This window comes from Magnolia sinica, chromosome 13 (genome assembly GCF_029962835.1).
Source record: "Magnolia sinica isolate HGM2019 chromosome 13, MsV1, whole genome shotgun sequence".
Classification (NCBI taxonomy): Eukaryota; Viridiplantae; Streptophyta; class Magnoliopsida; order Magnoliales; family Magnoliaceae; genus Magnolia; species Magnolia sinica.
In genome coordinates this window covers 20,078,001-20,105,854 of record NC_080585.1, presented here as the reverse complement: position 1 = coordinate 20,105,854, position 27,854 = coordinate 20,078,001, and the positions used below count along the sequence as shown (strand labels likewise).

Sequence of the window (27,854 nt, the reverse complement as noted above, 5' to 3'; positions counted from 1 at the left end):
AACACACCCCCACACACCGTAGTGGGATTTCACCACCTATGGGCATTCAAAACCTTGACCAGGTGTTGAAACTCCTTATGAACTGGGATAACCACAAGCTGTTTGAGATTGTATATCACAAAGAAGTTTGAACATGAATGCAGCTTTCTGCAAAATCCCATAACAATGGCCGATTACAAAGATGATGATTGGCAATGACCACAGCAATAATGATATTTGTATGGTCGTGGATAAGAAGGATTACATACCACAGCATCTATAATGGATTTCTAGTCATATTTTTCTCCATACGGCGCCGGTATTTACAAGTTTTATGTAGGCACTCTTGAAATCCTTGAAGAACTTTGCCTGATCATCTGCGTATATTCTAATCCACCTGTAGAAATGAATATAAGTTCTGTCATGTGGGGCGCATTAACCAAACAAACATCTGACACCCAATGTAAGTAGGATTTTGTTTTGAATAATTACATAAATCAGGATTAATGAGGTTGGGGCTGAAAATAAAGTCATACAGATGGATCAATACATGTAACTCATGGCAAATCAGTATGTGAAAAGATCAGATTTAAGATGGAATGGACTTGAAAACAAAAGAATTGCCGTATGTGTAAAAATAAATTCATTTGACTTATACAAGCAGTTGAGAAATTATTTTTTTCAAGTCTCAACAAGGAAATTTGAACAAAACAACCTCACATATCAACACTAGAGAGAGTTTTTTGTATAAACCCCCTTTCCTTTCATGTATTTGTGCAAACTTGCCCCTGTGGTTAAATTCCATCAATTGATGATGTCGCAACATGTAGATAGTGTTGCTTTTTGATAGCAAATGACTATTTTTTCCCCTTCAATCATTTAATATGTGTTACAATAACCGTTTCAAATGACCTTTGGAACCAATGGTACACTTGAGATCTGATCATTGATCTGATGGGCCCCCCACGTAATTGATTTTATTTTTTTTTTTTTGTAGACATTCGTTTGTTTCAAAATGCCAAGCCCACCTGAGGTGTGAAATGGCCTGACTTTACGCCAGAAGATCTAAAGAAAGCTTATCACACACGGATCCTACACGTGTGGAATGAGTAAAACTCTTGTTTTAAAGTAGGGGTAAGATCAACTTCTCACACATAAACCAACCAGGGTTAATTAAAAACCTAATGGCAGTGGTTTTTTTATGACAACACTGCAAAAGGTGTAGGGTTTTTACAAATACAGTAAATTCAGGGGGGGTTATTGTTTAGCAAAAAAGCAGGCTTTTATACAAAAATAAAATGCAAAATTGTTTTTCAAAGGAAGAAAAAAAAAAATGTAATTGAAGTGTGATTCGATAACCAATCTGAAATTCACAAGGTATTTGATAAATAAATGATGGCAGGAGAAGTAGAAAAGTAAAACTTTTAATTCTGTGTTCTTTATCTTCCTTTTCCAACAAAGAGAAAAGGCATTGAGAGGTTTTCTTAGCCAGCTTTGTTAGGATTTAGCCACTTCGGGTCAAAAACTTAAGAGAGTATTGCTTAAAATATAAAACACTATGAAATGATTCTGGAATGGAGAAACACCACGGAGATTCCATGAAGTGCAGACCCATCATCATATACTTGGCAAATGTGTATGGAATCTGGATCACCAGCCTGGTGCCCATCATGTGGATGGACCATACCTAATAGTAACAATCTGATTGATAATGGGTTTAGCCTGTCAATTTAGAACTGTTGCTCACCTTTTTATCGACCATGTTGACTGTCCATTTGCAGCCCACTGATTGGAAGATATGATTATTGAGACATCTGATCCATCCAAAGGACAGCCACAAGATCAATGTTACTGATCATTGTACAATATGTCAAATGTACAACAGAGATGTCTCAATTGGCAAATTGACTATTCCAATCGTGTGCACCGAAACTACTTTCCTCTTCAAAAAGTATTTTTGAAATATTGAGAAATGTCTAAATATCTTGTATCTATATTTAGTGAGTTTTTCTCGAACAATTTTCAAAAGAAGCAATTTATGTGGCTTTAAAAAAAAACAATCCTTTTCTTTAATATTTACTATGATCATAACCCAAAAATTAGGATAGGAAATATCCTATTCAAAGGAAAAGAACAAATTGAGAACCTTAAGCATTCATCGTCCTCCACAAGTGCATGATCTGATGGAAGCCCAATCATGTTCGACATGCCAGCTGCATGGAAAGAATAGGTAAATGCAATTAAAAAAAGGCTTAAAATAAAGAAATGGACATATAACCATGCATTAAAGATGGAACCTAGTTAACTTTAGACAGCAATAAGCATCTTAGCATCCAATATTTGTAAAGCATCAAACATGACTACCATGACAGACCCAATAACATGCCAAGATGTGCACAGCTTATTCATAATCTTCAATTAAATAAATATCAATGCATTAGACTATCGAATATTGAATTAAATAAAAGTTCATAGAGTTACAGAGTAAAATGGATATAATAGCTAATAACAAGAGAAAAAAAAAAAAAAAAGAAGCTAAATTAAAATATTATCCAAATTCGAGTCAGCATGGCTATTTTGGAGGAATTGTATTACACAGTTTTAATTCTGATAAGCAAAGGCCCACGCTTCAGTAATCAAGCCCATTATTTTGTTGCATCCTTAGAGTGGATAGACCATGCCCCAAAAGTCTCCCAGATTAGGAGATCATAGCCATTCAGTTGTGGACTGTTGTTGTATTTCTATTCTTAACTTTCTAAAATGTAGGCCACAAATTGGAAGGTTATAATTGTCCTATCAAGCAATGTTGTCAAAATTGTTATCATATCACAAATCATAAAAGGGGTTGAATCGTATTGAATCGCAAATTGTATCATAAATCGTAAGATTTTTTCTGATTTTAAAAATATACATATAAAAAACAAATGAAAAAATATAAGTAAATCAAAAAATATTTAAAACTCACTAATCATCCATTTCCCATCAAGATGTACCAAAAAAGTAATACATATCATGATATTATCAATTGAAAAAAGATATGTGGTATACATATCATGATATTAAAGGATTCTTGTCTATTTCCATTGTTTTCTTTTGTTGTCTTTCGAAAAAATTACCTTAAAAAACATACAAGGGTCCTTTAATAATCTTGTTCTTTTGTACCTTTCTTAAGTGTAGAATCATGTTAGAAAAAATGACATTCGAATCCATTGTAAATAGTATATTGATTTCTTTGTTTTGTGTTTTTGAATATCAAAATCCCTAAAGAAGTGATAAACCTTTTTATTTAGTACATTCTGATATTTGGGGTCCAGTTCATCTTACTAGTTTGTCCACTTTCGAGTATTTTGTTATCTTTATGGATGATTACTCTAGAATGACATAATTATAGTTCATGAAATATCGATCAGAAGTATTTTCTTGCTCTAAAGAATTTCATATAAAAGTTCAAATGCAATTCAATTCTGAGGTGTGTGTTCTACATCCCATGGCATTATTCACCAAACGTCATATGCACACACACCACAGCAAAAGAGGGAAGCTAAATGTAAAAACCATCACTTAAAGTTGCTAGAGCATTGTTATTGAATATGAAGGTTCCTAAAATATTTTAGAGTGATGCGGTGTCAACTACTTGCTACCTAATAAATATGATGCCTTCGTCTATCTTAGATGAAAAATCCACTCTGTCTTGTGTCCTCATGTTCCTATCTTTTCTATTCCTCCAAAAATATTTGGTTGTGTATTTCGTGCATCAACTTGATCATGTTCATGATTAGTTTGGACCAAGGGCTATCAAGTGTATCTTTCTTGGATATTCTCATACCCAACGAGGATACAAATGTTAGAATCTTGTTTCTTATAGACGGTATGTGTCAGTTGATGTCACATTTTTCTAAACAAACTCCATATTTTTCTGGGGGAGGAAAGTCTTTATAGATTAAAGAGAGTTCCACTACTACTCTTCCCCTCGTACCAGACATTACTATTACTGGTGTTGGAGAGATACCTATGTAATATGCAAATCAACCCGTGCAGGTTTACTCCAGACATTCCATACATGGAAAATGAATGCATATAAGAATGACTTCCACAAATCCTCCTAATCTGTTAGAAGATCATCATTCTTCTGAGTCCTCTACACCGTCAAATGAAGGAGCATGTGTACGTGTGGAGATATCCAACTGTAACCCTTCCTCACTTTCTTTCTCCTCCTCTTTCATCTCTCTCTTCTTCTTGCCAATTTAGTTCATAGATACTATTGTTGGTACATGCCAATATATCACAATATCTGCAATATTTCTTGATATTCCCGTGATAACTGCGATCATTAGCAATATTTCCCACGATTTATGCAAATATTACCCACGATATATGCAATATTTTCCCTCTTGAACTCTCCACTAAGAGAACTTAATGAAATTGGATGCGATATTTTCCCTCTTGTACCCTCCACTAAGAGAACTTAATGAAATTGGTTTCTCTCAATTAATCTTCTCTACATCACACCTCATCTTCTTAGTATTTTTGACTGATGAAAGTGACTTTTGATACTTTGATCACTTGTAATATAACTTTCTTGTCATGTCTTCTTCCTTATAAAATTGTGTTCTTGTACGTACCTATCGTTAAGGCTCTTAATACTCAGGCCTCTATAGTCTATTCTGTTTTTGCTTTCGACTATTTCTCCCAATGAACCATCTAATACACCACATTCTATCCTTTCATTTGTGGGCCATTTGCTCTATCTAATTCCTTGCAGTTTACCCTTATTACACCAGTACTTAGAAGAAGATGCAACTCAAACTTAGCACAACGTCTCCTAAACAACGGGAAACTACAATTATACATAGTTTTATCTTTCTTTTGTAATTTTTATACATAGTTTTATCTTTTCTTTTGTAATTTTTTGAGTTCCAAGCATGTAATCATGTGTCCTTTAACATCTCCTAAAGTTTCACTGAAAAATTCACCACTTTCCCAAAGTTTTCCAATGTTTCCCTCAGACCAAGATACATTATGCAATACAGATTGATATTTCCTAATGTTTACGCAATATTATTGTATTCCAAGGGTGCGATATATGGTGCAATACCAATACTTCAAACACAAAGCAAAGCATGGGTTGCACTTGTCTTGAAAACCTGCATAAATTGCACAAAGCCTTGGGTTGTGTATCCTATAATTCCTTGTTTGGAAGATGCCTTCATGTATCTTTCCGTCTTCCTTTTCCGGTATTATCCATATAACATTTATATTTGCTTAATATATCTCTGCATGAATGGGTACATCTTACACTCTACGAACTAACATTAACAGCACAAGTTTTGCTAGGCATGGTTGATGAGAATGAAAGAAAAGGTTGTTTGAGAATCTCGAGCATCATCACCGAACATGAAGCAATCATCTAAGGCGAGAGCCCAAGAATGATTGTGAATGGAAAGTCATAGCTGCCTGGCTTTGCCCGTTGAATGTACACCTCACTCATTTTCCTACACAACCTTTTTTAATCCATCCATATGCATACGATTGATGTGATGGCTAACATAGGTTTATAGCCTGCAGATGTTTGGGCTACGGCCCATGAAGTAGCATCCCACCAGATCAATGGTTCTGATCACAAGATGTGTCAGACACTCTTTGAATCTCAACATTAGAGATGCTAAAGAGGGGAAAGCAAGCATTGCCGGTACTTCTTGCAAGCAGTGAAGACATGCACGCAAGTAGTAGCCTGCTTCATTGTTGGGGTTGCTTTGCGAACATGGTGTCCGACATTGACAGGTGCACACCACATGCTGTCTGACATTGACAGTAAGTGTCCATGTTGGTGTCGTATAGAATACAAATGTCAGAAATATATATGTAGGAGAAAAACTATCTGATGTTGAAAATCTTTGAAGTTAGATGCTCTGGTGCAAGAAAAAAAAAATAAAATCCAAGCTATTCACCTGATGACGTCCATGGTTTCTCCAGAAGTACTTTGAAATACGAGCTGTCAAAAACAGTGGGATTTCCAAAACCTTTACCTCCAAGAGTATGCGCACCAGATAACGCAACAAGTTCTTGGGTGCTGCATGTGTAAATCTTATATTGAGTAATTTTCTATTGAAATAAAACATGCAAAAGGATCATTATGACAATGTATCTTCAGATATAATAAATGCAAGAGCAGGCATGTTTCAATTATATACAGATTTCAGAAAACTAGCTGAAAAACATTATGGAATTAATACAAGAAATGATGTGACCAGTGGGCATATATGAATCAAATATTGTGATTAGATTTGTGTCCTATAGAATATAATGCATGCTTCAACAAGAATACTATTTGGAAAATGTCAAGCATGAATCATAAGATGCACTTAAACAACATTAGGGCTGTCAACAAGTATCCGGACCTATAGACACCCGATGGACCATACCAGATCTGAACTGATTTAAAAGGTCTGGGTCCAATTGTTCAGACCCATTCAGAGATATGGTCAGATACAGGTCCAACACTCTGGTCCCAGTTACAAATTGGGACTAATTACAACCAGGTCAGGTCCACCATCTTGGATCCAGTAAAGAATGGGTCGGGCCCACTAACTTTATTAGTAATATCATGTATTAGCAATGGAATGAGGTTTGCTAAACCACACACATGTAAGAGATCCTGTTTCACACACTAGGCATGTTTCAAAGGGCACGTGTGTGCAATTTAACTAGGTTTGTCAACAGGCCAGGCCTAGGTTTGTCTGAGGCCTGGATTTTTAATTGTACAGCTGTTACAATATGGGCCATAACAGTCATTATGGCCTTGTAACGGTCAATTTTTTTAAAAGAAAAAAACATATTGGCCTGTTACAGGCCCATAATGGCCATTACGGGCCTTTTTCTTTTTTAATCAAGCATTACGGCCCTGTATCACATAATGGGCACCACCATTACCATAACGTGATAGCCATTACAGCTGTAACGTAACCATTTTTTAACACCATGGGTCAGGCCTATTCAAAATTTTGCATTTGCTAGGCCCAGGCCAATGCCCATCGATAGCACTAGATTCAACCCATCCATCATGACCATGTAAATGCCCTTATTTGACCTGGACCCAACCCAAAACCAAGGTCCAAAGACCCGATTGTGATGGGGACATCACGCGCACTCACGCCGCCCCCCCTACGCACGTATGTACGTAGAAGGAGGACCCAACCATCGATCTGGCTCGATGACGACGTCCAGGGAGGGCCTCCTAACTAAAAGTCAAGTTTTGGTTCAAAAAAGTGGTCCGATAGTCAAGAAAAGCCCACCATGAGATCTCATGATCGTGGCCCACTCGTCGGATTGATTTTATATTTTAAGTTTTTCTTATTGTTATTATTTAAAACATTGTGAACGCTTTAGATTTCCTTGTTTGGTTTTTATTTTAGTTTACTTCATCGCCAAATAATAGGTGTCGCACATGGTGCGAGTTTTTGGGTATAGGGTTCTCCCTATAAATAGGCACCCCTTGTAGTTCTTTTCATTCATTGAAGTTAATAAAAAAAATTCCTGCTTTATTTTTCTGCTCTCTTCGTGAGTTGTGGAAGAATTCAAAAGTGGGTGCGAAGCCCTCCCTTTTCGACGGGCTAACTACCGTGGTGCGAAGCCACATCGATCCCGATTCACCCCCATTCTCCATCATCTTTTTTTCCATCTTCCCCCACCATCCGTACTTCGAATTCGTCCTTTTGTTGCATCAAATTTCTTCATTACAGCAAGTTTCCAGATTTCGGCCTGCAGACGAGTTGAAACTTCGGCGGAGCACCATGCACAAACCGTACATCGGATCGAGCTGAGATTTGGGAGTTTTGGAGACCATCTCTGGCCAACCAGGGCCAAGGTGGCCTTTTTCTGAATAGTGGGCCCTACATACGTGCGGCTGGGATCACACGCACGTCCATTTGGCCATTGTTTCTGTCCACACGCGGGATCATCTTTTGGCTCAGGTTTTTATCCTTTTTTATCCTATAATAGCCATTTTTCATGAATCCTAGCCCTAGATTACGTTTTCCCTAAATTATTTGCCAATTTTCTTACCCTAGGGTTCCCCGAATTGGAATTTCTGAATCCCTTGGATTAGGGACTGATTACTATGCATGCGTGGATGATTATTTCTTATCTTTGAGTATTGTTTGGTTTATAATTTTTATTGATCCAGCCCTATCATGTGTAGGCCTAGACCCGCATAGATTCCCCTTAATTGAATGTTTGGACTTTCATGTGGGATATGAAATTTGTGTAATTGTTTCTGAACTAACATGATCTTAAGCCTGAAATCTCGCATATCATAGTTAATTTTCATGTCCTGCATCAAATTTGGTATCAGAGCCTAGGGTTCTTGTAGGGGAATTCATTACATGTTTAAGGTTTGGTTGTTTATGTCCATTACGCATCAATTCTTATCATATATAGCTGTTTAGAGGTCCATAAACCCTGAAATAAGCTGCTGAAATTTTCTGTTATCCCCTTATTTGAATTATTTTAGAAATTAACTTAGTTTTCTATTTCTAATTTTAGAAACTTTCCTTTTCTGCTTTTTTATAAACTAATTTTTTAGAAACTTTCTTAATCTATTTTTAGAAACTAATTTCCTTTCCTTTTTCTTTTTTAGAAACTAATTTACTTTCCTTTTTCTTTTTTAGAAACTAACTTACTTTCTATTTTTAGCAACTTTCCTTTTTTTCTTTTTCTTTAGAAACTAGGTTGTTTTTTTTAGAAACTTTTCTAATTTGTTTTTTTTAGAAGCTTTCCTAATTTGTTTCTTTAGAAACTTTCCTTTTTTCGTTTTTTAGAAACTAGGTTGATTCTTTTTAAAAATTTAAAAAAAAAAAAAAAAAAAAAAAAAAATCTCTTATATTTTGACAACTATATTGCTGAATTTTAGTTGGCACCCTACACTAAACATGGAACAATTGCAAGAGTCCTTAAACAAGTTGCCCCAGAAGTTGGAGTTTATAATTAAGCGCTTGGAAATGGACCAATGCTTTGAGCATCTTGATGAATGCATTGCCCGATTAAAGACCATCACCAGGACAAACCCCACCATTGGGGTAGATGTCCAATCTCAGGCACGTGGCCTAAAGGATAGACCAATGAATGGAGTTGGCCAAGGAATCAGTTATGGGCGTGCACCCTTGTACCCACCTCATGAGGGACATCAAGACCACTATTTTGAGGGGTACAACATGTGCAGCCTTGTGACTAGAGAAAGTGCACCAGATGTTAGTGTAGAGTTACCCACTGAGGTCATTCCGGTAGTGGATGAGTTTCATGATGTTTGTCCTGATGATCTACCGGATGAGTCCCCTAGGAGGGATATAGAGCACACCAAAACATGGGACACCGTAATACCTACAACCGAGTTTACGTTGAATAATTTTGTCGATAAGTCCACAGGTCTAAGTCCTCATGAAGTCGTTACTGATTATAAACCTAAGAAACTTATTGATCTTGTCCCTATGTCACTGTCCAATAGGCCGTTAGAGTCTGCAGAGTCTTTTGCGCATCACATTCATTCATGGCATCAAGAAATCAGGCAGAAGATCATGACTAATAATGAACATTGCACATTTTCTACAGACCAATATAAATGTTTCAAAGGATTCAATATCGGAGACTCTGTGATGGTCTGCATCAGGCCCAAGCGGTATCCTTCGAGGGTCGTTCGTAAGTTACACGCGTGTAGCGCTGGACCCGTCAAAATTATAAAACGAAACGGTCTCAATGTGTATGAGGTAGATCTTTCACCTTCCATGGGAATTAGTTTCACATCCGATGTGGAGGATTTAGTTACTTTTCAAGGGACCACTGATACTTTATCCGGCCCTTTGCCCACCCATCCTGATTCCCTATATTTATCCCTTGAACCATGGCCCCTTCCCAACCCATTTTTTCAGCCTCTACCTCCCATATCTACTTTTCCTAACCTTTCTTCCCAGCTTCTACCTCTCATACATACCCTTCCCGACCCATTTTCCCAGCCTCTACGTCCCATATCTACCCGTCCCGACCCATTTTTCCAGCCTTTACCTCCCATGTCTACCCTTCCCAACCCATTTTTCCAGCCTCTACGTCCCATACCTACCCATCCCGACCCATGTTTCCAGCCTCTACCTCTCATACTTACCCGTCCCGACCCATCTTCCCAACCTCTACCTCTCATACCTATCCTTCCCGACTCATTTTCCCAGCTTTTATCTCTCATACCTAACCTTCACACACCAAAAAAGGAAATAGAGGATATCCTGGACCATCAGATAGTTTCAACGTTGGACAGCAGGTTTCAGAAGCACGTGGTTAAATGGAAGTCACGTCCAACTTCAGACAGCACGTGGCTCACTGAGGAGCTTCAGAGACTTGATCCTGACATTCTGGAGCGGTTCAAGAGTTTTATTTCGCCAGCGGAAAAATCTTTGCAGCCGGGGAGAATTGATGGGGACATCACGCGCACACGCGCACTCACGCCGCCCCCCTACGCACGTACGTACATAGAAGGAGGACCCCACCATCGATCTGGCTCGATAACGACGTCCAGGGAGGGCCTCCTAACTAGAAGTCAAGTTTTGGTTCAAAAAAGTGGTCCGATAGTTAAGAAAAGCCCACCATGGGATCTCATGATCGTGGCCCACTCGTCGGATTGGTTTTATATTTTAAGTTTTGCTTATTGTTATTATTTAAAACATCGTGAACGCTTTAGATTTCCTCGTTTGGTTTTTATTTTAGCTTACTTCATCGCCAAGTAATAGGTGTCGCACATGGTTCGAGTTTTTGGGTATAGGGTTCTCCCTATAAATAGGCACCCCTTGTAGTTATTTTCATTCATTGAAGTTAATAAAAAAAATTCCTACTTTATTTTTCTGCTCTCTTCGTGAGTTGTGGAAGAATTCAAAAGTGGGTGCGAAGCCCTCCCTTTTCGAAGAGCTAACTACCGTGGTGCGAAGCCACATCGATCCCGATTCACCCCCATTATCCATCATCTTTTTTTTTCCATCTTCCCCCACCATCCGTACTTCGAATTCGTCCTTTTGTTGCATCAAATTTCTTCATTACAGCAAGTTTCCAGATTTCGGCCCGCAAGCGAGTTGAAACTTCAGCGGAGCACCATGCACAAACCGTACATCGGATCGAGCTGAGATTTGGAGGTTCTGGAGACCATCCCTGGCCAACCAGGGCCAAGGTGGCCTTTTTCTAAATAGTGGCCCCTACACACGTGCGGCCAGGATCACACGCACGTCCGTTTGGCCATTGTTTCTGTCCACACGCGGGATCGTCTTTTGGCTCAGGTTTTTATCTTCTTTTATCCTATCATAGCCATTTTTCATGAATCCTAGCCCTAAATTACGTTTTCCCTAAATTATTCGCCAATTTTCTTACCTTAGAGTTCCCCAAATTAGAATTTCTGAATCCCTTGGATTAGGGACTGATTACTATGCATGCGTGGATGATTATTTCTTATCTTTGAGTATTGTTTGGTTTATAATTTTTATTGATCCAGCCCTATCATGTGTAGGCCTAGACCCGCATAGATTCCCCTTAATTGAATGTTTGGACTTTCATGTGGGATATAAAATTTGTGTAATTGTTTCTGAACTAACGTGATCTTAAGCCTGAAATCTCGCATATCATAGTTAATTTTCATGTCCTGCATCAGATTGGATCTAGGTCGGGGACATCAAAAAGAAAAAGAGCCTTATCCAAAAGTATCCACCTAGCAAAACCTGAACAACGATCAACCTATAGGTACAAGTACTCTACAACCCAACTTGTAGACAACCCTATGAAACATGGGATGGTATAGTGTTTAATGATTATAGATAGTTTTTATTTTAGTTTTATCTCACGGGTTAAAGGGAGATTGAATAGAAATTCAAAGATCGTTCGGCATTGAAATGCAAAATAGTTCATAACCACAGAGGAAAGTACTAATTTCCATTGTTTGGTTCATCAGAATTCAACATACAAGTTTATTAGTACATAAGTGATAAGTGGGTTAATAATCCAAATTTTTATAAATGACGCATCGAATATAGTTAGTTTAACCAAAAAAAATTTCACTGAATTTTATGTATTTTTTTCCATAAAGAAACAATTTAAGAACATCAAATTACTCGAGTAAATTCAATCGGGCCTTAATTATTGTATATCCAATGCAATTTTATGATAGGACTTGATCAATCAAGTGGAGGATTCCCCAATTATCTTTCAGAAATAAGAAAAAGCAAAAACCTAAGCTACTATTAAATATCTAAAATTCCCTTGATAATATGGGTCCAAAATTGCCATTCAAACTGTGGATATCAAATGATAAGAGATTGGCCAAATGTATGTCTTGAAATGATCAATTGGGGAGCAAAATCAAGACTATCTAATCACAAGTAGTAACAAGTGTTGGAAATTGGCCCATGTAGTCAAACTCTTGGCTCGTATGGATCCTCTCAAATACCTGTTTGAGAAGCCAACATTGACCATAGCAATTGTTTTGAAATTTTCGAAGTTGGAGATTTCCCCAGAAAGCCATGGATGGATTCAAATTGTCAATTCATGCTCATATCTCATTGCTGATCGACAAAGATCACAAAATAAACTGACTAATAGTCATGTCACTAGAATTTGGGCCAATAGAAGTCTACTCCCCCTCAATCTCAGCAGAATTAGATGTATTCTTGGGATTATATAATGAAAATGAGGGTGAAGATCGAAACATTGTTTGTGAGTATGTTGACGCCAATCACAATACATACAGATAAGCTTGTCCTTATCATTGTTTCAAGAAGCTAATCATAGTTTCCCCTTTTCTAGATTTCCTCCTCATGATGATTTGGACCCAACTAGAAAGGCAGATATCTCTGGAACCAACGAACTCTGCACATCCTCCAAATATACCCTACCACCTGAAAACCGGAAAAAGAACTTGAATACTCATCATTGCTTTTCTTGCTCACAAAGTACTTCAAGTGTGGAAACAGTCACCTGATATTGATCCAACTCTTCCTATTTTTGCCGAAAAGAAGCATAATACTCTTCCGCAAAAGACTCTCATTGCTGCATATTCTTAATTCCGCAGCACAACCAGTAGATACAAGCAAGTTCATCATCTCAGGAATGTGTTCTGGCAACTGCATCCCATCTCATTGGCAGTCTTCGGAAACATCAATCCACAGTTGATATTGGGTTGATCAAACCCAAGGGTTGACAACCCCAAGTGCAGGGCTGCGATGTAGTAATAACTTAGTGAGACCGAGGTCGATCCACAAGGAATGTGAAACACAATTAGAACTAGTATGAAACTAAACGGCTTGTCTGGGTTTTTAATCTAACGAATAGGTTAAGGGTAAAAACAATAAAAATAAACACTAAGGATCCAGGGATCCTCTTCTAGCAATCACAATGCATAGTTCATCCGATTCATCTTCTATAACTCAACTAGAGTCGAATTCCAATTCGTTCTAATCAGAAGATCAAACAGTTAAACTAATTACAACATCCAACAAGGTATGATTTCAATTGAACGATTCTCTCATGAAGCCCTCGGACATCAATCGCGGGGAATTCAAAACATCTATTGTGCTCGGAGTCTACAATAGATAAATGAATTTTATAGATTGATTCTTTCTCTAAACAATTATTGTAATTGCACTTCCAAGCATCCAATGTAACCGGAGTAGACAATGAATCAAAGAGGGAACAACACAAAAGCTTAAAATTAAATTCAAAACTATTTCAATTAATTATCATTATTCAAATCCCAAAGTATGAATCCATAAACTAAAACATAGCAATTAAACTAGAAGCTTCACCCCTTAGTCTTAACTAAGAGATTAACTAAATATAATTAACTTAAAAACAAAACAAATGCAAAAAGATCTACTAGAACTCATGAATAAATCGAAGTGAAAGGACGTTGTCGGCGCTTCATCCGAGCTTTCTATCTCCTCAAACCCTAGAAGATGCCTAAATACGTTCTATGAGCCCCTATTTATATGATTTACAAGCCATCTTACACACCACCTCACAAAAATCACTAACCGACTTTGAATTACGCAGTCGCACACATTGTCGTCGATTAATAGATCGATTGAACCCATCACTCGAGAGTCCCAAAACTGTCCAACAACAACTTTTTGAATTTTAGATCCTGTGTCGATCACTTGAACTCCATCCTCGATCGATCGAACATCTCAAAAAATAGTCCAACAAGTTTTGGAATTAATTCGAACAATTCACGATCAATCGAACCTTCACTCGAAACAACTCGACACATGTTCGATCGATCGAAACTCTACAGATTTCTTCCATTCTTTGCAACTTGATTTCCTTCACTTCCATTGTCTCGATCCTTGATTTCCTTAGACCTTTGGCACTTGATATCATCATGAACAGCCTCCAAATCTTCAGTTCTTCATCTTGACTTCCTTTGAGCTTTAATTCCACCAATTTGAGCACATACGTTTTCTTCGTTCCGAAACCACCTCGCATGTGGAAAACATAGTTTAGTATATCAAATTAACATTTGAATGCAGAAGAAACTAGTGCAATTCAGAGGATAAACATGCAATATTTGAGTCTCAACATTGGCGTGGAGCAACCGCGACATAACAGTTAGATTATCACTTCCCCAATCGCCATGGGGTGGAACATCTACCAGCGGTTCCCTATTATTCCTAGTTATATAGTCCAACTTTCTCTTACTACCAATAAACATCATGACCGATTGCAACCATTTCAAGTAGTTTTTCACATCCAATTTACAGTTGTAATCACCAATGCCGGGTGACATTCTTCATTCCCCAACCCCACATTCATGACAGTCTTCTAATCACCCATTCCAATACAATCTCAAACAAAACTAATTCAAAGAGATAAATAAAATAAACGAAATCATCTAACAATCCACAAAACCTCACCATATGAGCCGGTAGTGTGGCTACATTGTTTAATGGTTGTCGGTGGTGCCTACAAGCCCTATCAGCCAGTGTGGTTGTGACAATTTTGGGTTCAGCTAATAAGGACGCCTAAGAGGGGTCAGTGTTTGAGCCTCTTCAAGCAAAAGAAAGAAAAAGCAAAAGAAGAGAGGGAAATATGAAGAGAGGGAAGAAGGGAAGGGGGCAAGGTAACTAGATCTAGGGTTGATGAAACCCTAGCTCTAATAGCATGTAGAAGAAAGAGAAGAAGAGGTTTGGGAGAAAGTGAACATAAATTAGTCCTCTATCTAATCTTCTTTTATTAAGAGAGAATCCTAATACAAAAAATATGGTGTCCCAAGGGAGCACCAAAATAAACAGCTCACACACTAATAATACAATGCGCACACACATTATCTCTAAGAACAAGGAAATTGGCATCTATAGTTTTTTTTTTTTTAGTGGTATCAAATGGTTTTAACACAGACATACTTGTCATTACACAAGCTCCCAATAACTTTTCCTAGATTTTTATCTATTTACTCTGCTTGTCCTATTTTTAAGTATTCTTAAATATAATGTCCATATTAATATGTTTGCATAAATGTGCTGCCATATAAGGCAGGTCAACTTCTCCATATCCAACAACATCCATGTCCACATGCAAGTAACACAAGCAGCAAGAAGATGTTAATGCTTATAGGTACAATTAAAACAATGATCCATTTCTTTCCGTTTCATGTTCTCAAGCTTGACAGTTTACCTTGTAATTTGCCCAAGTCAACTTTATTTGGTTCAAAAATTCTAAAAGAAAGGTAATTCTAGGTCCAATAAAAAACCCCTCTTGGACTGTTAAATCGCAGACTCGAGCCTGCTTATTCTTATTAAGATAGTACATTAAAATATTTTGTTTGAAATATTAAGATAATGCATTCTATATATTGGAATAAACTACATTTGCATGTCAAATATACCTTAGAGAAGTAGTATCATATGTTATAGTCTACCACTATAGTATGATATTCATGGGTCCAATTGTTCTCCCTAGTTCCACATTTCCTTCACCATATTCCGATGAATCAACAAATCATTTCACACCTTCCTCTTCTATCACCCATATTGGGGAAAGCCATGTTCTACTTCTTTAAGTTATCCAAAGTGAATATTTGTTTGCCATAGCAACCCATGCAAACACCTTGACTCTAGGGCATGGGAATTGGGAGAATCCCACACTCTAGCACACAAGAGGAGAGACTTCCTCCCATGCATGCAAGGCCCAGAAGAAAGACTTGGCAAAGTCTATTAAGAAGAATTGCATACAAAACAACTCCTCTTCAGAACGGTTCCTTCTCAATGTGATTCCCCAAACCGCTATGCCCCCAACCACCTCATAGCACTCTTTGAATTTTTTCATCCTTCTTGAGCACTAACAAGCATAGAGCCCAAACCACCACTATAAGAGAAGACCCATCCAAGCAAACATCCTTTCATAAACTAATTTGTCACCCTTCCCAACTGAGAAAAGATTGTCATTCTCGAATATTTGACTCAACTCTGCTAAGGATGTCTCTATTAACTCCTTCGTATCACCTTCCCAACTTGCCAATTGCTTTTCACACTTCCAACCATTGATCTTCAATGCATGGCTAGGAAACACCCTATGGATTCATAATCTGTTCTTGCAATCACATCCCTCCACAATGAACCGGGCTCTTCCACAAATCTCCACCACCATTTACTAAGGAAAGCATGATTTAGATAGTTCATCATGTCTGTCCCACCATGTAATGGCCACAATAGAAAAACCCTAGTGATTGGATGATCTTACTTTCCCATTTGTGACCTAAAAATGGATTAAGAAAGAATATTGGCAATGGTCAACATTGAATGGTAAAAGGTCTACCAATTCGATGGGTATGATCTTCGAATGTGCATGATTTAGTAGAAGTGGTCCATCATGGACCAATGTGCCACCTGTTCAATTTGAGTGTGCAGACCAATGTGCCACCTGTTCAATTTGAGTGTTGCACAGTAGATAAGAAGTTGGTGGGCTGCACTTCAATTAGATTTTTCCATGGCTAAATGTCTAGCACATGTATGAGAAGTGACATACATAAACAAGCAAGCACTTGAGGAAAAATGCAATTATGAGTGCCATGCCAAAAAATTCACCGGAAGCCTTTTTTTAGAAAGCTTTTCTTTAGACCAGAAGCATCTAGAGATTCCAGGGGAAGTTTGTCTTTTGGATCTGGCACCCTGCATAATGCACAAACACAATCAATTTCTAAAATCCAAACATGTGAGTTTTGTTGAATAACATTGTTTAGATATTTGTTTACGAACTCAACTGCCTATTTGACTCTGCTGAGTTTTAACATGCCTCGGCCAAAAGCTCGGAGAACTCAATCAAGATTTCAAAAAATCTTATCAAAAACATGAATGACTTGGGAAAGACTTGCCTCAAACACTCTTTTTTAAATTTTAAATAAACCAAATGGTTGGGGCGATCTTACATTGAATCTAGCCTTCCTAACTGAATGGGAATGATGGGCCCCCCACAAACCGAAACTGCTTCAGCTCCAGCCACCGCAATCATGTCGGCCCAGGATACTGATAGGAGAAAATCAAAGAACATGTAGAGGCAAGACGTGATATATCCATAAAATGTAGGACCCTTCCATGGTTAAGGTTTACATCAGATACCTGGTTGGATTTTATCCACTTCACCCTTCGCTTTCTCTAGAATCTAAATAACAAATGCATCCATTGAGGAGTTAGCTGATGAACGATATAAAATTTTGACACATGAGAATCAGGTTGAAGAGATGATGAATGATAAATCAAAGAGGTAAAATCACTTACATAGCAAAGATCCTAGGCACTTAAAGAAACCTAGAATGCAGGTATTAATACAAATGGAAACTTGCATGCATGCTCCCACACATACACATGCATACAAACAAATGAATATAGACACACACACACACACACACAAACAAACAAGGAGAATGCTTACACATGAGCACGCACAGGGAGAACACTCACATGGTACGGGGGCTATTGTGGGCCCCATGTCGTGGTTGTGCGACATCCAACCTTTCCGATGGGTTTGTTCTGTACCCAACTCAAAATCAAAGTCAATCTAATCATCAGGTAGGCCACACCATTGGAAAGAATGTACCACCAATTTTTTTTTTAAATCCAAATTTAAGTGGTAGGTAGGGGTGTACACGAATCAAGTTAGCTCGGTTAGCTCGCTCGACTTGACTCGAAAAAGATCGATTCGACTTAGTTCGAAGCTGAGTTTGAGTCGAGTCGAGCTGATTTTTTTAGCTCGAAAAAATTTCAAACTGAGTTCGAGCTTGCCCGAGCTCGACTCAACTCGGATCGAACTCCAACTCAAATTGAACTCGGATCGAACTAGTTCGGTGACTCGGTTACTTTGATATTGATGTTGCTCACCAAGTGTTTCATGAAATGACTCAACGAAGTGTCGACTAGTGGCAAGGAAGGTATGTATATGAAACAAATACCATTTTTCCTTGATTTTGATGTTGCTTATAAGGTGTTTGATGAAATACTTGTAAACAGCTACTGTTGTTGTACAAACAGTGAGAAACTGAAAGTGCACTGCATGTGTTTGTGAAAATGCTGCAAAGGCTCAATTTTGGCTCGAACTCGGCTCGAACTGGCCCGAGCTGCTGACCGAACCGAGCCGAGCCGAGTTCGAGCTGGGGTCAACTAGTGGTAGGGTCCAGGTGTCATGCGTATGGCATCTAACCCATTCAACAAGAGCGCCCCACAATTGATGATGGCTGCCCAAAATCAGGCCAATCTAACAATCAGGTACACCCTGCAATTTGAATTTGGAGGTTGTAGTGGAGTTTTACATAGTTTTCTATGGTGTGACCCATGCGATGGTTAGATTGATTTAACTTCTGGGGCATTTGATCATCATGTAAGGGGCACCTGTTGGACAGGTTGGATGTCAGCACGTGGGCCATTACCCAGTATCACTGCTAGTGGTGGTACCAATTTCTTGTGAATACATCACTACCCACAAGTGCATGACAATTTGTGGTCATACCGGGCTATCGTGGAGCACGTGATGTGTGCATTAAATCCACCATGTCCATCATGTCCATGCTGCACCTCATGTTCACCATAGAGCCTAAAAATTAGGTTGATCCAAAACTCATGTGGACCACACCACAGGGAACAATGCAAAGTCATGCCTAAAATCTCTAAATTCACGTGGAACAACCCACCCGAGCTTTGAAATGGCCTAATTTTCAAGGTGGCCACTCATTCTGGTGGGGAGCGTCTAATGCATGGATCAATGGTATATAGATACCAAAGTGGCCGCCCCACAATAAATCTGGAAGATTTTAATGGGTGAGTGTCCCCTCCCAACTATTTCTGCCAATGTGGAAATTGATTGGGCTGATTTTTTTCCCCATGTCCTAAAATCAAAGGGCACACTTAATGGACAAGGTGGATGTGATGCACACATCATGTGGACCTACAATAGCTTGGTACTACCATTAACAAGGTGGATGTGATGCACACATCATGTGGACCTACAATAGCTTGGTACTACCATTAACAATGGTGGTACCAGTACCATGTATATGATTGCACACACCACACACGTATATACTATCGGCACTATGGGAAGTCGCCGTAGTTGGAGAAAAGTAGGCCCCACGGCCCCCACCATGATGTGTTTTAGAGATCCACTCCACTCATTGAGTGCACACCCTCAGGTTCTACCTGGAGCTCAAAAAATTGCTCCAAATGGAACTCAAGTAGGCCACACCATAGGGGAGAGTTGGAAGGGGATGCCCAACCAATAAACCCTTTGAGATTGATTGTGTGGCCCACCATAATGTATATGTGCCATCTAATCCATTCATCAAACGCATGGCACTAGGATGAAGTGAGACACCAGAAATCAAGGGTTTAAAAGACTCAAGTGGACTAAACCATGTGATATTAGATTTTTTTTTAGACATGATTTTATATTGTACCCTCTGGTGTAGCCCACCTGAGTTTTGGATCAGCGTGTTTTTTGGGCTCTAGGCTGGCGGGCCCATTTGCTCAACACTATAGAACTTCCAGTAGTGTCAACATTGTCATCAAGGCGCGCACACACAAATATGTATATACATGTGTGTATGTATGTGTATGCGTACCTACGTAGGCATGTATATATGTAGAGAGAGCATGCTTTCTGCAATTTACAAAGGCCGGCATTTTCAGGCCTATCAAGTTCATAAACTATGAATGACATGTATGTATGTACGTATGTACGTATGTATGTAGAGAGAGAGAGAGAGAGAGAGAGAGAGAGAGAGAGAGAGAGCATGCCTTCACAGATTTTTTCAGGTCCATCAAGTTCATAAACTATGAATGACATGTAAGTATGTATATATGTATGTATCTATGTATGTAGAGAGAGAGAGAGAGAGAGAGAGAGAGAGAGAGACAGCATGCCTTCACAGATTTACTAAGGCCCGCATTTTCAGGTCTGTCAAGTTCATAAACTATGGAACCATTCATACCACCTACAAGCAAAAAAATTGAGCAAAGAGAATACAGAAGAAATTAGAAAAGGAAATCGACATACTGTTATGGAAAAAGAAGTGTATGTGCTTCAAATGAAATGTGTTTGCTCAAAAGCACAATTCACATTCTTTTTTCAAAACATTAATGAGTCTTTGAGTTAACAGAAATGTGGCTGATGACAATCTATTCTGAAAAAACCAGAGCTTAATATCAATAAGTTTTTTTACTAAAGTAGTACTTAAGATTTATTTTTTTTAAAGATTATGGATAATTTCCCATTCGAGGAAAGGAAATCAAAAGAAGCTGATTGATCATTTTATGTGATTAAATCAATAGAAGCAAAAAAAGTAGTGTCATAAATTTGCTAACTCCATAGCACTCTCACCGTGTGGAACTTGTGCAATGTCCCAACGCTACTCGATTTAGCCTATTTTCCACTTGCACTACTAAGATCTAAAGCCCATTCTCTGCTTGCACTACTAAGTTCTAGACACCAAGAACTAACTAGGATGAAAGAGTGCAAGAGAACACAAGAGAGTGAAATGGGAAAAGATTGTATTAGACTATGGAGAGAAGATTACAACTTGAGTCCCAGGTAACGGGGACTCCCCATCATATAGACCTAAGACCCTCTAGATTCTTTACATCAATGGCATAGATTATGCCATGTGGCATTTGTCCAATGGCCAAGAACACTCTAGAAAACCTCTACACTCTTCCAAACTTCTCCAAGCTACTAAAACTAACTAGAGAATTCTAAAACCTTCTGCAGATCTCTACACAACTCTACCACATTCTATACTCTAAAATTCTCCACACAACACTGCAAGACTCTAGATCATTCCAGGCGTCTCTACACTCTTCTACCAGGTACAAGCCTCTCTATATGTACAAGTAGAACAAAAAATGGCCAAGTCCCTACATTACCCTCCATGCCTATGACAAATGGCTCAGGTAGTCGACTCCAAAATCAGGTTGGCCATTGTGATTTTTTCCATCAAAGGATAGGTAAAAAAATGGAGAGAAGGAAAACCAAAGGGAGAAAAGAAAAGGGCAACCTCGAAACTGGACTGTGGATACTTTGTAATTTCTGGTAGCCATTATACATACAAGTTATGCTTGGTAGATTTTAAAATAACATGTATAATATCAATGTTGTAAAAATGTGAATGCAGAGGAATATAAGCATAGGAATAAATGTAGTACAATATATGAAAATATGAATGTGCTAGTAGAGTTATTGCCAGAAATGGATCAAGGTATGAGTCTCTTAATGCAATTGTAAGTGTCTTTATGAAATCATACTTCGAGATAAATATGATAATGTATCATCATCATTTTATTTTTTTGAAAGGTGAAATATTATTGAAAGGAAGAAAACGCAAACAAGAACCAGAAAATTCAACCCAAAAAAACAAAATGACACCCTAAAACTGCTACAGCAAAAGACAACAGGAAAAAAAGAAAAAAGAAAGAAAAGAAGACAAACAGAAAAACCTAAAAACCTAAGAACCTAGAAAGCTAATGTATCATCATTGCCTCTAGAGTGTTGTATGATCACCATATGCTTATGAAACTTGAATTTTACAAGACAGATATTCAACCAGCTTTGTTATATGGGGCAGAGTGTTGGATAGTCAAATGGCACCATGAGTAGAGATTTGAGTGTTGCAGAAGTGAGAATGTTGATAGGAAGTGTGGGAAGACTAGGAAGGAACATAGGAGCAATCCCAATAAGAGATAAAATGATGAAGAGTAGATTGAGATGGTTTGGTCATTGTAAGAAAGACCAGTGAAGCCACGGTAAAAAAGAGAAGATTGATTGAGGATGAAGGGCCCGAAAATAGGATGAGTATGAAGGATATATAACAGTGCTCCCTCCCTCCCTCCCTCCCTGGGTAAGTATTTGACTTTGAGTACCCAAAATGTTTTACATTGTGATATATAATCTGGTCTACTAAAGGGGATTATCAAATTAAAGAGCCCGGAAGCAAAATAACTTCACCCATTCTAAGAAAGGAATGCGGCATTTGGCCAGTCGAAGAGCAACTAAGAAAACCCCATTCTTGAGTCCTGACTAATCAAATGGGTGAACAAGTTAAACCAACTGTAAAATAGCCAAATGAGTTTTGGCTTGTTGGTATCTTTCATTGTCACAATATCAGCCAAGTATGGTGGCACATGTAGTCATGGTCATTGTCAACGACTTCTCAACTGTCCAAAGTATCCGATTCTACTGTTATAACACGTCCCAACGGCAATGCCTCTAAAACAGTACCTAAATTCTCATCCATATCAAATGTTCCTGCATCATGAAAAACCAGGCGAAGCACGCCAGGAGCCTTGGCCTTGGACAATACCTTCCTAATCTCGCTTTGAATGGTTGAAGATTCACTGGCATCTACCCTTCCAACATCCATCAAGAAAAAGAAATGTCAGTTTATGTCACATGAAGTCTTGAACCTGAGACAACTATAAAATAAACCAGCAAAATGCACGTCCAATGCCAAACATGTATACTGTGTTTCAAATGTATAAAGCTATAAAACAGCTTTGTTGACTTGATTGTGAATATCTAACAACAGATCAAATTACAGACATTGGAGTATCTAAGGTTGCCTTGACCGCTCTCTATTGCTAGCATACACCGAAGATGAATCCATACTATTTCTGTCTTGCATTGTGATCGACAGTTGGACATGAGTTGGTAAACAAAGCTCTTTAAGTCTCCGCATGATCATCAATCCTATAAAGTCATTGAACATGTGAAAGACATTGGGATATTAAAGTACTAGGTGAACTTCACACTGAAAAAGTTCCCAGTCCAGACCTAACACGCCGACACCCATACAAATGCATAGCCAAAACTGCATGCCTGAACCACCTTGGATGAAGCAAATGAGAATATCTCATGAGGTACTATCATACAATGCTCCACCAAGAGTTTCTACAGTATGCTTGGCTTTTCAGTTTTTAGAAGTGGGGTCTCATGCTTCAGTGATTCAAAGTGTTGATACAATTGGACCCACTTGATGGCCCAGGCAGTGAAATTTCTCAGATGGGAAAATCATAACCCTTGCAATATTTTTTTTAACGAAAATTGATAGTTCAAAAAGAAAATACAGCAACCATCCACATCTAACCCAAAATGGCCAAAGATTCAATGATCAGGATCTTCCAATCTGGGGATTTGTGCATATACCATCCGTAGTGGACCTATCATATCACTGACTTGGGTCATGAACCAATGGCCACATTAGTCAAAATAAGAACTCAAGCATGCTGGAGTAGAAACTCTAGCACTGTGCATTGTGTAATACCTCATATTTCAGCCCTGAGGAATGCTACTGTGCATTACATGTCATGGAGTTCCATGATGTGAGTGCTAAATCATCTTTATTGTACACATGACACTAGTTTATGGTGACCTTGACTGTTGATTTTATGACACACCACATGGATGAGGCATACTCTCAAAAATCAGGGATATGGATATTTGGCCATCGAATCAATCGCCTGAAATTCACTCAAAACACAGAAATATGCAACAGGCAAAACTCTGAACAACAGGGAGGTCAGAGCTGTCCGATCACAACAGTTCTTCGATTATAGCACATCCATGTAGTGCCACCATATAAAGAGTCCTAGTCATTATACGTGTTTGCCACATGTACAGTAAGGAGGAACTTCATAGAATTTCTTGGTGCATGCGGGGTAATAGCATTCCACTTCACCCCCATATAATCTTACGATAAGAATAATAAAGAGAAGTAAAGGCAAAACAAAATAAGACCCTAAAAAGGAGAATGCTAAGATATGGGGCATTATAAAACAACTACAATCTCAGGGACTCTTCACTACCGTACACATGGCATCTACTGCAAATCCCAACTGCTCAAGCAGTGGGACACACTGTATACAGATTGGAAAAAAGAAGAAAAAAAAAAAAAAGTACTGATTGGATTATATCTAATGAATGGTACAAAAAAAAAGTAGCGATCAGTCCAAATTCGACAAAAAAAAAAAAGGGTCCATTAATGAAAATTCAGTGGTCTAATCAATCTGATGGTGGGCATGTGACCCATTCACAGTGGGTCCAACTATTTAGTACAGTTCAGATTTGTGGTACATGCCACATGGGCAGTAGGTTAGCCTAAGCTCAAATTCATCACATGTGCCAGCATGTTAAGTACATACGAGATCCAAGCCGTGCATAAGGTGGATATTACCATGAAGGTCGCCAGGAGTGAAAATCAGGCCACCCAATTATCAGGTGTGCCACAAGTTATGTTGAATAATATCATTGGAAGATCCAATTCCAACCATCCATCGTTACCATACATGATTTGACCAGCCTAATCATTGTAAACGATGGTCTGCCTGGTGAGGCCCACCTTTGACAATGACTTGGATGTCGTGCACACTTGACACAACAACATGGAAAATAATGTCGCAGCTTAACTGCTTAAGGGGTCATTTGGATGGTGGTAAATGGGGCAAGTAGTAAATGATTTACTAGCAAATCATTTACTACTTGTGTTTGGATGCACTAATTTGCTAGAAACTACTTGTAAATGATTTGCTAGCAAAGCCCCCTTCTCATTTACCAGCAAAAAGGCGAGTTTTCATTTACTAGTAAATGAGGAGATGTTAACGGCTCTATTTTTTTGAATGAAAGCCTATAAAGCAGATTTCATTTACCATTTACAGGCTATCCAAACACGGTAAATGATTTACTAATAATTCATTTACAACTTAAAGCCAAACAGACAGGTTGTAAATCATTTACAGCCTTTAAGTGATTTAAGGGCCTGTTTGGATTCGCGGTTAGGGGTGTATTGCATTATATTAACGGGTCTGATGTGACATTAGCAATGTTTGATTAAGATTAGCCGACCTTGGTATACGAAGCGCGCGAATACATGGCGGAGCCAGAATTTCTGACTGCCAGTATTGTACTGTCAATGCTGTCTGCTGCCATTTGTACAACGTCATCATTGCGTTGTAAACACGGACGACTTTCAAACAGGCCCTTACATTGCATACTTCTGGGGGAAGAGGATGGGGAAGGTGAAGGGTGGGCCAGGGATGATGAACGGTGATGTAGATGGTTTTGTTGTGTTGTCCTCATCTCCATCGTCATCTTCTTCTTTTGGTGAGAGATATGAGAATCCAAAGGTGAAGATCACGAGGTTTAGAAGGAACAGGAGCTCGTTGAATGTTTCCAGCCCCACCACTCACTTTTGGGTAAGTCAGATGCACCAATCTTCCAGTTTGTACCAGTAGGGGCCCATTTTTCAATGATCCAAACCGTCGATCTGACTGGCCTCAACACAGATTATGTGTACACTAATTTCTCTCAGATTGGGCAATTCTAGATTTTCATGATGGGCATAGGCCTTCTATTAGTTGAATCTATACAGTGGATTATTTTTCAGCCATCCATGTAGGACCGACATTTTGAGGGGTTTACCTTCTCGAGGATTTTATCCTTTGAACAGTTTGGATCACTGGATGATGGCTCCACTCGTACGAACTGGAAACCTGGACGACATTCTACTAACTTCAGAGAAGTTTGCTAATGCCACACGGCTGGGGATGCTGCCCACATACTTTATACACGAAGGAACACGTGCTAATATGGAACGCAGGTTTACGATCAGAGCTTTTCATCGGCAGGCTGCTTTATTCCTCAGATGGGTCACACTGGACAGTAAACGGACGGTTACAACATATTCCGGCCGTCCATTTGCTGTGTGTGATGTCAGATATGGCACGCCTGAGGTGTGAAATGGCCAGAAAATCTAAACCGTGTAGTGTAGACCACATGATGGAAAGATCTGATTCTGATCTGGCGTACGTGTTCTAAGGTGGCACGTGCGTGTGGATGGTCAGGGCTGCCGCATGCTTTTGAAATTAGCATCCTCTTTACGTTTTAGATCATCATTATCACTCGTATCATATCAATATATCATGGATAAGCTGTAGTTGACAATACGCCCTCGTATCCAAACATTGATTTGTAAAAGATATTGTATACTTGCCCGCACAATACCTCCTATCCAAACATTGAATAATGGCATGGTGATAAGGATGTATTCTGACAATCGTCCAATGTATACATGAACAGTACCCAAATACAATACAATACACGAATCCAAACAGGCCCTTACTAGAATATCATTTACAATGTAAACCATTTACCACCATCCAAACGACCCCTAAGCGAACCCACCACTGACTGTAGGCAATCACGACAGTGATTAAAGAAAAGTATGCAGCATTAAAATCATAAAAATAATAAAGGAAATAAAATGCGGCAAAACGTACCCTTGTAAATTCACACCAAATCCCTCCGACATTTCGAGAAGAAATGGAAGCAGCGCTGCCGTAGAGATAAGTCCTCTCCTCCCATAAAAAGTGGCCAAGCTATTATTATCTGCAGCCCAAATAATTAAAAATTAAAGATTTGGAGATAAAGGCTGCGTTTGGTTGTAACAAATATCATAAAATTTCATGATAGTATACACCAAATTAGACTGATTAATCATGAAATATCATGATATTTGTTGCAGCGCAGCCAAAAGAATTCGAGTTTTGAGACGCGAGTTCGGATCGAAGGCTACGGATTTACAAGAAACGAGCGTTTAAAAGAGGAAGGGTTTTCAGGAGAGGGAATTCTCCGTCTTACCTGGATTTTGGCTGGGTGTAGTAGCTGATGAAGAAGAGCGGACCGTTATTTTCCCGCGGGATTTGAATTGCGTAGGAGGGGATTTTGTGCTGTTGGCGGGAGATTTGAAATGGCGGGAGGGAGAGACTGAGGGATGGAGGGAGCTGAGAAGGGAAGTATCGAAACGCATCGTCATCTCCTACGGACGGACGGACAGAAGCGATTCACGTTATCTTATAACGGATGATTAAGAGAAAAAGTTTGATACTCTGGCAGAGTGTGATGGATGATGCGCAGTCACTTATTATTGCATACCTGGCATGAAATTAAGTCAAATTAAACCATCCGTATCATGTTCCAATTTTAGATGACCGAAAGAACGCCTATTTAATTATCTTGCCGTCGGATTGGGAGACATTTATTGGATGGTTATAAAAAAAAAAATCCGATGGTCCGGTTTCAACAAACCAGTGTGTCCACTAATCACGGGTTGGATTGTTCAAATAATTTTATATTTGTGATTGTGGCGTAGTGAAAGTGGGTTCCACAATTTAATCAGTTTAATTTAAGTCAATGGATGCTGGGATGCAACCCATTGAGATGGTATAGATCGGGGATGGATTTCAACGCTGAGGTTATGGGTTTATGTATAGTCCACCGTGATGTATGTCAGTTATCCACACAATCCGTCCTTTCCACCGGTTGATTTTAGG

At 38.7% G+C, this 27,854-nt stretch overlaps 1 protein-coding gene and 1 long non-coding RNA gene across 6 annotated transcripts; one reads left to right on the top strand and one right to left on the bottom strand.

Moving 5' to 3' along the window:
* Positions 1-27,377, bottom strand: LOC131223134 (putative L-ascorbate peroxidase 6). Of its 4 annotated transcripts, XM_058218444.1 has the most exons (11): positions 27,163-27,376; positions 26,802-26,910; positions 22,750-22,877; positions 20,400-20,470; positions 17,607-17,649; positions 17,417-17,513; positions 17,076-17,159; positions 5,927-6,049; positions 2,126-2,197; positions 249-376; positions 1-147 (listed from the first exon to the last, which is right to left on the bottom strand). In XM_058218444.1, exons 1-10 carry the CDS (start codon positions 27,335-27,337, stop codon positions 274-276), a joined length of 1,005 nt encoding a protein of 334 aa, XP_058074427.1. In that variant the 5' UTR covers positions 27,338-27,376; the 3' UTR covers positions 1-147; positions 249-273. The 4 variants fall into 4 exon arrangements, with proteins under 4 accessions (XP_058074427.1, XP_058074426.1, XP_058074428.1 ...); XM_058218443.1 differs by having other exon boundaries at positions 1-376; XM_058218445.1 differs by having other exon boundaries at positions 1-376; positions 2,126-2,192; positions 5,928-6,049; positions 27,163-27,375.
* On the top strand, positions 20,039-20,486 carry LOC131223135 (uncharacterized). Of its 2 annotated transcripts, none has more exons than XR_009160304.1 (3): positions 20,039-20,224; positions 20,255-20,350; positions 20,381-20,486. It is a non-coding gene; the product is annotated as an uncharacterized LOC131223135 (long non-coding RNA). The 2 variants fall into 2 exon arrangements; XR_009160305.1 differs by having other exon boundaries at positions 20,255-20,342; positions 20,375-20,475.
* Positions 27,378-27,854: the final 477 nt, after the last annotated feature.